At 43.5% G+C, this 12,958-nt stretch overlaps 1 protein-coding gene across 6 annotated transcripts in view; it reads right to left on the bottom strand.

Moving 5' to 3' along the window:
* Positions 1 to 12,958, bottom strand: part of C7H11orf24 (chromosome 7 C11orf24 homolog) — a 30,982-nt gene that overhangs the window by 5,437 nt on the left and 12,587 nt on the right. For 4 of the 6 annotated variants that reach the window (XM_076344300.1, XM_076344303.1, XM_076344302.1 and 1 more), the window contains 2 exons: positions 5,034 to 5,109; positions 2,292 to 2,530 (listed from right to left, as the gene is read on the bottom strand). In XM_076344300.1, the coding sequence (XP_076200415.1) occupies positions 2,292 to 2,448 (157 nt within the window). In that variant the 5' untranslated portion in view covers positions 2,449 to 2,530; positions 5,034 to 5,109. Of the gene's footprint in view, positions 1 to 2,291; positions 2,531 to 3,187; positions 3,381 to 5,033; positions 5,110 to 12,958 lie in introns of those variants that run through there. The other 2 variants (XM_076344305.1, XM_076344304.1) reach the window with 2 other exon arrangements.

Below are 12,958 nucleotides of genomic sequence, written 5' to 3'. Positions count from 1 at the left end.
CAAGATGTTCCCTCCAGCCCTGGACTGGCCACCACAGAAGAAACTTGGGAGAGCTCAGAATATGGCTGAGGATGCAAGCGGAAGAGCGCGAGCTTATCTTACCTCCCAACACAGGTTCACCATGCTCACCAGGCATCTGGGAATCCTGGATTGCCAGATCTTTGCTAAGATGGGCACTTTGTCCATCACGTATATCACTTACCCTAGCAGCAGCTGGAGACTTGAACCCATTGCATTACACAACATGTGGAGGTTAGAGTTACTACCCATGCTACCAGCCCTAGAGTGTTTTGCTGCTTTTATTAGCATGTAATTGAAGTGTCAAACTGTAGGATTGTACCAATCCTTTTGAGACATGTTAGTTTGCTAACTACATATCCTGGCCTCTGGTGTGGATATTCGGAGGCGATACTGGAATAGCTAGACCAGCAACCATTCCCTTTTCTGCAGGGCACATCTGAGACGTGAATGTACTGGCAAAAGCGGTTCTTTTTGTGATAGTTGCACTATTTCTCTAACTTAGTGATGTTATGTCAGCAAGAGTATAAATTACATATCTACAGAAGAGAGTCTAACCAGCTAGGAGTGTTATTTTTCCACTTCTCCAAGCAATGTAGCTATGAAGACGTCTCCCCATGCACCCTTGGCCTGCAACTTAACACTATAATACCTTACAAAAATAAGAACCACTGCTCCTTTACTGACAGTTACATAGGTGTAACATCTAAGCCTCAGGCCTCATGTCTGTAATGAAAGAAAGCACAAAAATAAATATACTTAGAGAAGGTAGGAATGGAGAATGAGAGCAGTAAAGCTGATCTTAAAACCTAAAGTTAATCATAAAAAAAAAAAAAGACATTTCAGGTCCTTCTCTCCAGATGATCTCTCTGCACATGGCTACACATTTATGTCAAGAGTTTGTATCTTTTCCATCTCCCTTGACACCAGGTAGTGCAACAGACTGGCCATCAAGTAACAAATAGGAGTTAAATTGCTTCAGTGGGTTTAATACAGAACGTAAAACCTGAAAAGGTTTATGCTTTTGGGTTTAGTTTTGCATGGTTTCCTGAAGATGGAATGGGTCACCTAATTCTAGAGGCTCAACCCCCTCTGCCCAAAGCTAACACTCAACTGGACTTGGTCTGTACACGTCAGGAGAGAACAAGGTGAAGGGTATAAAAAAAGTCGTTGAAGTCAGCAACAGGGTGAAGCATGCACTCAGGTAATCTCCCAGCCCTGATCACAGACTAACTAAATTCCTTATGTCCCTCCTCTGGAAGAGGCAGCTGATAGCACCTATTCTACCCTTATCAAGATATCAGGAGGTTAAGATGACATGTGCACAGTGTTTAGAGATTCTCAGGTGGAACAGACAAACATGCAGTGCTACAAACCCTAAGTGTCAGCACAGTCAGTGTGAATGTGTCATCTCTCTAGAGTTTACCACCTTAAAAAGCAGAAGCTGAAGTTTTCACAGCTCTGGTGCCTGGGAGGCAAACCCACTCATATTTTACCTCCTAAATAAAACACTTAGTTTATAAAGGTGCTTTCTTTCCACTATGAAGGGATGTCTCACGTTTAAAATACAGGTTTAAACTACTGGGCATTAAAAAAGGCATCTTTATGATGTTCCTATCAATCTGATTGTCAGACATTCATCCACCTGAACCAAGGTCTCATCTTCACCACAGCATCACCAGTTGTTTGTAGGTGCTACAAGTTTTCACATGTGGCTAGATAAGACAGGGTCCTTCATAAGGACAACTCTGAAAGACTCATTTAGAAGTTTAATGCTCTTTAAAGACATCTCAGATGTAGACAGCAGAAGGCTCCCATCTCCCCAGACTTGTTTAACCCTGTGCTTGGTTGCAGGATACAACTCATTTCTTTTAAGGCAGAAAAAACACACGTAAATACCAGTGAGCAAAGACTACTCATTCCAGTGCAGCTGTCTACAACAGCACTGTTCACTTGCAAACATCTGGCAGCATGGAATGATAATTCTTCAAGTCAAGTGACCTAACACCGTTTGCACGCTACCGGTGCACACCAAGTGCACATACATGCTGTTTCTTACGGAAGCTAGAAGAGCCCTGGGAAATGGTTGTTCTGGATTCAATTTAACCAAAGCTGTCAGAGTTATGTAGTGCCACAGGACTGCACAGAGAAGCCATAACTGTAAATGCCTGTAAACAACTGGAATTAAGAAAGATAGTTGTCAGGGGAGCAGAAGAGACCTTTAAGGAACAGAAAACCCAGATGGAATTCCAGCTAAGGGACAAGAACCTCACCTGAAGCACCTGGGCTTTGACAAGCCTGCCTGCACTGCCTTTCAGTTGTAAGCCTGTTTATTTGCACTACACGGACTCCTCTCCCTTTCAGGACAGAAAACCTATGTTCACATATACAGAAGGAAATCAGCAGGAAGAATACAATGGCAGTCCACATCTTCAGAGTTGGCCTTGCAGGAAGGCTTCTCTTCCCAGGAGCAATTCTTTCTTATATCACTTTCAGATCCACTGCAATATACCTAATAAAGAAAAAAAAAAAAGAAGAAGAAAACGATCAATTTATATCAAGAGAGTGTTCTACTAAACACACTCCTATCAGCAGGAATGGAAAAAAAAAGTGTACAAAAGGCAGGCAAGTATCATTACACACAACATACAGGCAATGACACAGAGGCAGGAGAAAAGAGACCATTCCCAAATTCACGGAGAGGCTCTTTCTTTGGAAAGAGTACTTTGCTCTTCTTCCCTCAGGCCCCAACGGAGAACATTTCAAGTCAAAAGCCACGTGTACAAAGCCAAACTCAAAGCCCACAGGCGTACGGCAGCACAGACATGATACCTTTTGACTCACTCTGGGACCCTTAATGTTCCCAGGCTCAGCAGAAGGGTTTGCACCAGCTTGAGCACACTGATAATATGGGGAACTATAGTCCTGGCCCTGCCTTTACACCAAGTCAGTCAAAACCAAGCATCAACCTTGGTTGATTCCTGCTTTGATTTTCCTGCTCATTGCAAAAAGCTAAAAGAAATTTTGATTAAAAACAAGCAAAAGCCAAAATTTCAGGTCTTCCAAGACATTACACAGACACATCAGCTGTTACTGAAGATTTACACCCACAGTAAGCCTTCATTTCCCCACATAAAACAATAAATAGGCAATGTCTTTTCTTCATTACCAATGCACACATGAGACTCTGTCCCAATGGATGGGCTCTCATCCTTGAAGTCACTGGAGCAGCTCCTGTTGACTTCAGAGCAGATCATCAGCTTCTACCTGGATTTACCCTCTTGTTTCCAAGACTTTTTAAAGCTTTATATGAGCTTCCAAATAGTTCAGCCTGAACCAGACCAATTATAAGTCTCTTCCCTAAGTAGTTTTTAAGGGCAACCCTCTTCCTCATCACTGAAGCAAGCTTTAGTCCTCATCCTGCAATTATGAAGAGAAACGTCACAGCCTTCAAAGAGTGTTGAGATTCAACTTTGCGTGACATCTCAGAGGTGTACGTAACAACTGCAGTTGAAGACGCAAAAGCAGTTCACAACACAGAATGAGCAGCATGTGTGAATGGTATAAATAGCATAGTGAAAAACATCCAACAGTCATCAGTAACACGTGTGAGACCCAGATTTAGCCATCCATGCAAGAAGTTTCACCCTGAGCTTTCAACTCCAGTCCCAACCACGTTTGTGAATTTAAGAATCTGAGCAAGAGCCCTTTTTTCCCCTCCAAGAAAGGCCAAGATAACGTTTATTAGCTTTGATTCCCAGATTGCAACGTTTTGATGCTTCATACCATGAAACTTTTGTTTCCAAATTTTCCTCCTTACTCTACGTTCTAAAGCCCCGAACAGGGTAACAGAGTTTTAGCCTCAAAACAACCCTGCCTGAAAAAGGGTGAAATATAAACAGCTACCCCAAGCTTCGCAGAGGACACACAACATACAGGTCCACATTGGACTATCAAAGAGTCAAAAATGTGGACAAAACTTGATACTAAAATGCAGTGTCTCAAATTCAGCATCCCTAGTCACCCTACAAGTTCGCTAAGGAACCCAAAGCCTCCTTCCTGCCCTTTTATTAATTCTAGTAAGAAGAGTTATTTTGCCTGTTGAAAATAGATGGAGCATTTCTACATCTTCTGCTCTCCCAGAGAGCAGGGGAGCCTGAAAGGACCGGACTGTAGGGTACTTGCACTGTGGACCTTAGCTCGTGCACTCCTCTGCGGCTTTCTCCCTGGAGTAAGTGTACACAGCTTGTTTTGTGCGAGCAGGTTTCTCACTGCAGCCAAAAGTTCATCACACCTGGCAGCTGGAAATATTTCTAAGTCTGACCTGACAATAGAAGTCTTGGCGGGGAAAGGCAGCTCACCAGCCCCATCTAGTCCTGCGTACCAGAGACTGCGCCTGGTGTCCAGCCAGCACCAGCTTCGCCCGGGTCTTTCTCCCATTTTGCACTGCACATGCACAGCGCAGACTGACTTTGCTCATTCCTTCTCATCACTTGCTCTTCCAATTGCACCTTAGTGGGAGTTGAAAGAATCAGCACAGGAGAGATGACCTGTGCGATACACAACTGCAGCCCCCGCAACAAGGTACACAGGCATTGGCTGCTCAGGAAAGCAGCCCCACGTTTTCAGCAAGGAATTGGTAATATGAATTTGTGTTATTCAGCCAAGATAACTTCAATACTTTTCCCACTGTTCTGAATTACAAGGCACTTCCACAAGACTGCCTTAGCCTTTAGCACACTCTTGCTGTCACCCTTAGCATATGCTGTAGTTTAATCATTGAAAACTCCAGTTGACAAGACTGGGTGCAAGGGGGAAAGCAAGGGAAGATGTGAAATACACTGCCCACAAGAGATTTTCCTAGAGCAGACAGATCCTTATTGCTGACAGACAGCAAAAGTCTGCTTTAAACTCTGAATCCTTCAACTTAAAGCAAGCGATTTGGGTTCCCTCACAGACACTATAGGTACCTCACCAAGACACTCAGAACACCATTTGTCAACCTGCACACCCACCACGTTATGCAGAAATAAGTGCACTTTTTGTAAAGTTCACAGGTCACAGGCAGAGATTCAGCAAGCAGTATCTCACCTGCAGAAAAAAAGAAAAAAAAAAAAGACATCATTAAGGGTAAATTTTACATTTTAAAGAGAGTCCAGCTTATGTTTGCTGTCCCCTTTCAAGGTAAAAGGCTTACAGGAAGCAATATTTTATAGCCTAAGAAGTGACCCTGAGAATGAATTAGCTGTGCAATAATGTATGCATTTACTGTTTTAAAGAAAACAGTAAAGAATAACAGCAATGAATACAAACACAGAACACTCCCTTATTAAAGGGGTTTGTTTCCTGCCTTTACTAATACCTTTGTAGTTATACTAACCAATCCTCAAAGAATAAACATCTTCAATTGCATTTTGGAAATGCAGATACAGCAGCATTATATCTATGCATAAATACTATAATTATTATTATAGTTAAAATCTCAGTCTTTTAGGACAAATAAAATAATCTTAATTGATCTCAACTTACCCAATAACTACATATATTTGTAAGATCAAATGTTGATCACACTCAGTGTCTAGAAGCTGTTGCATTAACACAGCTGTCTGTCCCCTATGCACAGAGATGCTTTGTATCCCCAACCACATCAATCCACCAGAAGTCCTTCCCATCACAGCTGACTTTGGTCTCACTTGACTGCAACAGCTCCAGAGGAAAGCAAAATCCCGGTAAATGCCTCTCACCTCTTCCAAAGCACCTGGCAGCCTTTCTGGATTAGGCCAGCACCGGTTAGGGGGGACACGCCAAGCTCAGACACAAGAGGTTTGTCCCCCCTTTCCCTCTCACTAAACACAGTATCCTGAGGGGCCAACTGATAATCCCTCCCCCAAGGCACTCAGTACAAACTTACAAGCTTAAAATAATTTTAAATGTTCTTTAGCCAATTATAAAAATCCCTTTACGAATTGCTTACGAAGTGAGCGTGTGAAGTAGACAAACACAATACACAGACTGTAAGTACAGCAGACAAGCAAACAGCTCATTTGCAAGTCCAGCAAGGGGATAACCAGATGCAGTAGTACCTTAATGCAGTCCAGATGATGCTTGGGATGCTGTATTAAATATCAGAACCTCCAGCTAGGGGTTTTTTTTTTTTTTGGTCTCTTCCACCTTAGCACAATCGCATACATCCAGAACAAGAGTTGCAAGTACTTGCAGATCACTTTTCCTGACTTAACAACTGCCTTTTATAATTACAAGCAATAAGCTTTATTTCTGCCTTCCCATCACACTTCTAGCCAGTCCCACATGGCTCCATTTGTACTCAAAGACCCCACTGAGAACCGACCCCACACACCTACATCCCAGAAAAGCACCAGCTAAAGCTTCTTGTCCAGGTTGTGTTGCTCCCCAGAAGAAACCATCCTCTGGCTGTTGGAGACAACACAAAAGAAGAGATGAACGCTACTGTTCCCATCAGAAGTAAGTTTTGAGAAATCAGGGCAAAATTCACTCTTTGAGCACTACCTTCTCCCTCTGTAGAGCATCCCCAAGGAAATTAAAAGTCAAACCAAACCACAAAAGACAGCAACAAGTAAAATCTGGGAAAGGACTACACATGAAAAGTGCAAAGTTTACTTTTACCATCTGTGGCTATAACTCAGCAGGGAACAAATACGCTGGAAAACCAGAATAACTTTGAGTCAACAACTGAATGACTGATGACATTGCAATGTACACACACATCCAGAGGGCATTGCCTGCTGGGTTTCAGAAGCATTCCTCCCTTCTTGCTGATCTCCCTGTGCTCAAGCCAAGGAATTTGTGCAAAAAAACCCCAAACAAACCCCAAAGTATTATTTCAGACAACATTGATTGGGGTGATATTGTAAGAGCAGAGAGAAGCCTTTGGAATATAAACCCCTTGCCTCCATGCCCTTCCAGCCAGCCTCAGTTGCTCCTGGTTAAGCAGCTGCAAGGTACATGCAGTGACTGCACCAAGGCGAAAGGAGAGATGTAGAACTAGACAAAAAAACATGGAAAGAGGGAGTGTGCCTGTTAGAGATCACAGGTACAAAATGAGCAAAGCAAATCATTTAGGGCAACACATGCTCCTTTGAGCTGTCATCAAACAGCCAGCAGACACTGCCCCAAAATTTGTACTTACAAGTGTGCATGGACTAGGCATGAAATAAGGTCAAAGAATTGCGAAGAAATCTTCTATCCTCAGCATAACAACAAAGCAGGGAAAACAAGGGTGGAATACCTTTTGCAGACAACGGTGCTACTCTCCCATCAAATTGAGAAGGCATAAGGCCTGGTTTCAACTTGCAATTGCTGCTAAACACTTCATCTGTTGGCAGCTCTCAAAACAAGTGCTATATTTCACTCTTTAGAAAAACAGAATTAAACCAGATTTTGCTAAGGGAAGACAAGCACATCTCATTTTGTGAATTGAGGCTAGAATGCAGGAGGCAGGAAATCTGTGCTGCAATCTTAAGAAGCATTTGGCTTCCCAAGCTTATCTCCAAGGCTGAAGTTGGACATTTCTTGAGACAGAAGGGGCAGTACCAAGGCACATGGGGCTGACCCACTGTCAGCTGAGCTTGACCAGATGAAGTTATATAATTCTCTGAACAGCAGCTTTAGAGCCATTAAGTTCCTTTAGCTCCCGAAGAAAGTTAATGACAGGTTACAAAGCTGTTTCTACAAAATGTCACGTGCTATCAACAATGAAGAACGAACTGAACAGAGGTTGTGAAGCAGAGAAGCATTAGAGATTACTGGGGAGGAAATGCATTACTAGGTCCCTGGTCTGTACACAGTTCCTTTGACTTCTCAAGACGCCTGCACAGCGTGAAGCATTCCCACTTCCTTAGAAAACCCAGGATACAATGGTCAAAGGTCCATTTGCTGCCCCAATACAGGCTCTCCATGCCCCCACCATTTCCAGTATTAACAAAATGCTCCTCTGCGAGGATGACTGAAATGGGATGTGCACAGTTCCATACTTTCAGAGGGAGTTTTGAAGGAAAATGTGCCTAGAAATCAGAGTCTTATCTCGTGGATAAATCAGCCAGGCTAGAATGGTGACCAACAAGCTGGATCTGATAAACACCTGGGGCTGACATGAGGCCAGCAGAGCATTCGAGGCTGATCTGCTGCAACAGTAGGATACAAGTTACACATGCTCTGAAATATGATTCAGAGAAGAAACATTGCCAGCTCAGGTCTGGAAGAACATCACTTATATTCCTTCTCCTACCACACAACTTCTTCAGAGTGTAACACCACACAGCTAGCCATGTAGCTCTTGGGGAAGAGTGGCTGGAAAGCTGCCTGTCAGAAAAGGACCTGGGGGTGTTGGTTGACAGCCGGCTGAACATGAGCCGGCAGTGTGCCCAGGTGGCCAAGAAGGCCAATGGCATCCTGGCCTGTATCAGAAATAGTGTGGCCAGCAGGAGTAGGGAAGTAATCGTGCCCCTGTACTCGGCACTAGTGAGGCCGCACCTCGAATACTGTGTTCACTTTTGGGCCCCTCACTACAAGAAGGACGTTGAGGTGCTGGAGCGTGTCCAGAGAAGGGCAACGAGGCTGGTGAGGGGTCTGGAGAACAAGTCTTATGAGGAGCGGCTGAGGGAACTGGGGTTGTTTAGCCTGGAGAAAAGGAGGCTGAGGGGAGACCTTATCACTCTCTACAACTACCTGACAGGAGGTTGTAGCGAGGTGGGTGTCGGTCTCTTCTCCCAAGTAACTAGCCATAGGACAAGAGGAAATGGCCTCAAGTTGCACCAGGGGAGGTTTAGATTGGATGTAAGGAAAAATTTCTTTACTGGAAGAGTGGTTAAACATTGGAAGAGGCTGTCCAGGGAAGTGGTTGAGTCACCATCCCTGGAAATATTTAAAAGACGTGTAGATGAGGCGCTTAGGGACATGGTTTAGTGGACATGGTGGTGTTGGGTTGATGGTTGGACTTGATGATCTTAGAGGTCTTTTCCAACCTTAATGATTCTATGATTCTATGTATTACAAAAGAGCTGGCACATCCCTCCACATTAGCAGGCACACTCCTCACTGCAGCAGGCAGAATAGGGTATTGGATGGACATTGGTTTTGTCTGCTGCTGCCTTTTCTAATGTTTCTCCTGATACATGTCCACAAAAAAAGATTTTAAAAAATCCTACAAAGCCAAAAAGTCTCCATAGACTGCATCACACTGGAATCTGTTAAGAACAACAGCCCAATAAGCAAAAACCTTTTTAATTAGGAGTTACTAAGCCAGAGAGCAAGGAATAATCCAATGTCACTCAGCAGACAGCCTCTGAGAAGGCTGCTGCATCCTCTGGAAGACTGGTGTGCAAATGTTGCTTTTTAAAAGAAGTTTGCAGCTGCTGAAGTATTTCTTCAGCTGCCACATATTACCCTCTGCAAGAAAATCCATTCTTCTGCTTGTAAATGGCCAAACATAATAGATCAGAACTTTCTAGATGCTCTGCATGAATAGAACAAACACCTTAAAGTCTCTTTCAAAGAGGTGGAACGCCAAGTTTTGCTGAGAAACGCTGTGATTACACTTGGACTTGGCTGACACATGAAACTTTCACAAGTATAAAGCACTTCAGGCTCCACGCTGACTAAGGCACATTACGCTACACAGGGCCAAGGCTGCGCAAAGCTCATGAGGAACAGCATCTCTGCAAGGTCACCACCACCACACTCCCACAAAAGGAATGGAAAGCCTTTCCTTGGTGGATTAATTGCAGGCTCTGAACAGCAGACCTCATTCACGCAGATATTAAAGTGCTGTATCTTTCAGGTTCAAGATTTTCAGCAACTTGCTCAATCTTCCTTTCCCTACCAGGAACCCAGAGAGGAAGGAGGTTAGAGCCCATGTCTGACAGTGACACAACCCGAGCTCAGGCTCATTCTCCCTCTTCCAGCTTCCTGTGGAAGCGACGCAGGGCTACAGATTCACAATCTTTGGCACATTTAGCTGCAGTGGTTTTTGTGGGTGGGTTTTTTTTTTCGTTAGTTTTGTTTTAAATATTACCAGCTTTACCCATCTCCATCTTTCTGTGCCTCAGTTCCCCACCCATATTCCTCTCTCAGGGCACAAGGCAGACAGCTTATGCATTTGTTACCCCACTAACGAGGACAGGCCATGTGGCACCATTGAGGCTCCATGGTCATCACACTTTGCCTCTGAGAAAATAAATGTTAAAGCCTAAAACCCCAAAACCAGCATCACCCATCCATCATCCTTTCTCACCCATGTTAGTGCCGTGTTCCGCTGTTCAGATGGTAAGAAGTACTACTCAGCAGGACACTTTTCCTGTGAAAAATGACCAGACAGCTATTTCATTTATGAAAATGTGGCTTGTTTTGGAATATCTGAAACAATCCAGTTTTAAAATAAAGAAAAATGAACTGCCAAAGGCTAACTGCATAAAGCTGTGACTGGGCAATAAATCTGTCAACAAAAATACCTCCAAGCAATGAAAATGTGCACTATGGCTCAACTGCAACCTTCCCTGGTCTAATCCACACCCAAAGCGGCTACCAAATTTTCAGACATGCTGTTGTCTCAGGAACAGGAGATCATATGCAGGGCATTTCATACCACGTGTTTCAAATTAAACATCTTTCAACAAGATCCTCAAAGGAACCATCCCAGTGGGTTCCCACATGAACTCTGCAGCCATCGAGCTAATACAGAGCAAAGGAGATCAAGAAGGGTAAAAGGCAAGCTCATGATTTTCATTTCTCTAAGTGCCTGCAGAAGCAGGTACTCTGCAGCATGGGTGCTTCATGCTTGCTGAGAGATGGCAATAGAAGCTAGAACCAGCACAGTGTCTGAGGTGCTATTAAATTCAAAACTGCCAAGTCTGGAGCTAGCAGGGACTTAAACAAGCAGTGACTTCAACCTGAAGGTACAATTAACCAAGTGTTACTTTTGGAGCAAATAAAACTGCCAATGTGTTTAAAGTCTGGTCACCCACCCACCTCCTGCCCTGCAGAATTTTACCACAGTCAGCAATTTCCTGGCAATACAGGTCAAATTAAATTTCACTGAAGTTGATAGTTTCAATGCTATCTTTCACTCCAGATATTTCTGAGAAATCATTATGCTCCTCTATAGGTTTATGTAGCTGTAATACTAATTTTAGGCGTGTAGAAACAGAGGACACATCTCCATCCAGAACACAAGGTTCTGCAAGTTTGCTCAGGAATTTAAGCCTGTGCATGGTTTTCAGCAGGGTTACACACAGCAGTGATGGCACCCTATGTTACAAAAGCAACAGGCAATACTGTGGAGAGCTCAGAAATGGAGAAGAAAGTTCAGACAGCCTGGAAACAGCCAAAACAAGGTCCCACTGCAACAGCTGAAGGAGAATGTCTGCTCAGTGCTAAAAGAACTGGAAGGAAGGAAAGCATTTTTGGCTATTTCTCCTTTCTGCAAGGAAGTAGGATCTTTGTGCATATCCTGAAATATGGAGAATTAAAAAAAACTTAAAAAAAAAAATAATCAAAAGATACGTGCCTCCACCTCTGGTTATCCTCACAAGCAAAACAACCTAAAGGCTCCTAGACTATAGGAGGTTTCTTCTTTTTAAGCTAACAACTCTGGTTAAAAAACAAAGGTAGCTTTATATGGAAGGTTTGCCAGGTGAAATGCACCAAAAAGACATTCCAGCTTATCGCAATGCAACACAATACAATCACCGTATATATGTTAGCACAAATCAAAAGATTCTTCCCAAACTCTCCAAGCCAGGAAGACATTTATAGCAATACCAAATGAAGGTTGCTGGCACATGCTTCCCTGCTTTGTGATTTTGACAGCTTGAAAGATGGGGAAATCACAGGGCAGGGTGGGTGGTGAAGCTTAGCCAAGTCTATTTTTTCCAAACGAAAAGAGAATCAAAATGCAGCAGCAGCTCTCCTCAACCTTGCTGGCCTTCCCTGTGGTAGGTTCTTCATAGCCAGTAAGCCTTCAAGTCATGCACCAGCCTGAATTTAAACCTATGGGTCATCAGAACCAGAGGAAAAACATCCTTCCCTCTCCTTACTCTCATGGATGTCCATGGCTGCCAAGGCAGCATCTGTAGAAGTTCTTCAGCCCAGCTCTTGGGTCTCTTGTCTCCTACGTGGCAACAGGGCAGCAGTTGTGCTCTCCTACCTCGTTCTAGGTTCCCTTTTTTCAGTTTCAGAGGAACCTCATTTAAGTTTTGAGTCCTGATGCTAACTGATTAATAGGTCAAAGCAAAATAAGCTTGGTTTGAGCTCCTCAAAAGTTTTCCAGTACAAATGTACTCCTGTACAAAGAGCCCCTTATTCATGGAAGAGGGACTACACAGGCAGTAGCAGGTTCTTCTGAACCCTTCTGAGCTCAGTATGGAAGCTCTATCTATCTCTCTGCTGCTGATGCTGCTAACAAGGACTCCAAAACTATTCCAAAGGGTTACCTGAATACCATGGGTATCTACAGAAAGTCAGCAGAGCAGCTCACCAAGAGAGATTACAACTACCACAAACATCAGTTTAACTTATACCAAAGACATGGAAGTGAAAAACCGCATATTAATCTCTCTTGTGTTCTGTATTTTACTGGACAGATGGGGTCCGAATACAGGTATTTTCTATACATCCAGCACTCTTGGATGCCTCCGTGCTTATCTCAGTCTTCAATTTTTGCTCAGCAGTACAGCAACAGAATATGGAAAAAACAAAGTTGAAACCTCTCTCTCAACTTGTAACACCTGAACTTGAAACAATAGCAAAAGGTTATTCTTACTCCTCCAGAAGTTGTGACCTAAAAGCAGCAGCACAGACTGAACTCGTAAGAAACTTCCGGCTACTGATTTTATGCCAAAGATGCTCTGATCCTGTAACAAGGGGAACAGTGAACTAGAAAAGCCAAAATACCAACAAGATCAGC

Source organism: Aptenodytes patagonicus, chromosome 7 (genome assembly GCF_965638725.1).
Source record: "Aptenodytes patagonicus chromosome 7, bAptPat1.pri.cur, whole genome shotgun sequence".
Taxonomy (NCBI): Eukaryota; Metazoa; Chordata; class Aves; order Sphenisciformes; family Spheniscidae; genus Aptenodytes; species Aptenodytes patagonicus.
Note: the sequence above shows the minus strand (reverse complement) of the source record. Positions and strands in the feature narration are given on the sequence as shown.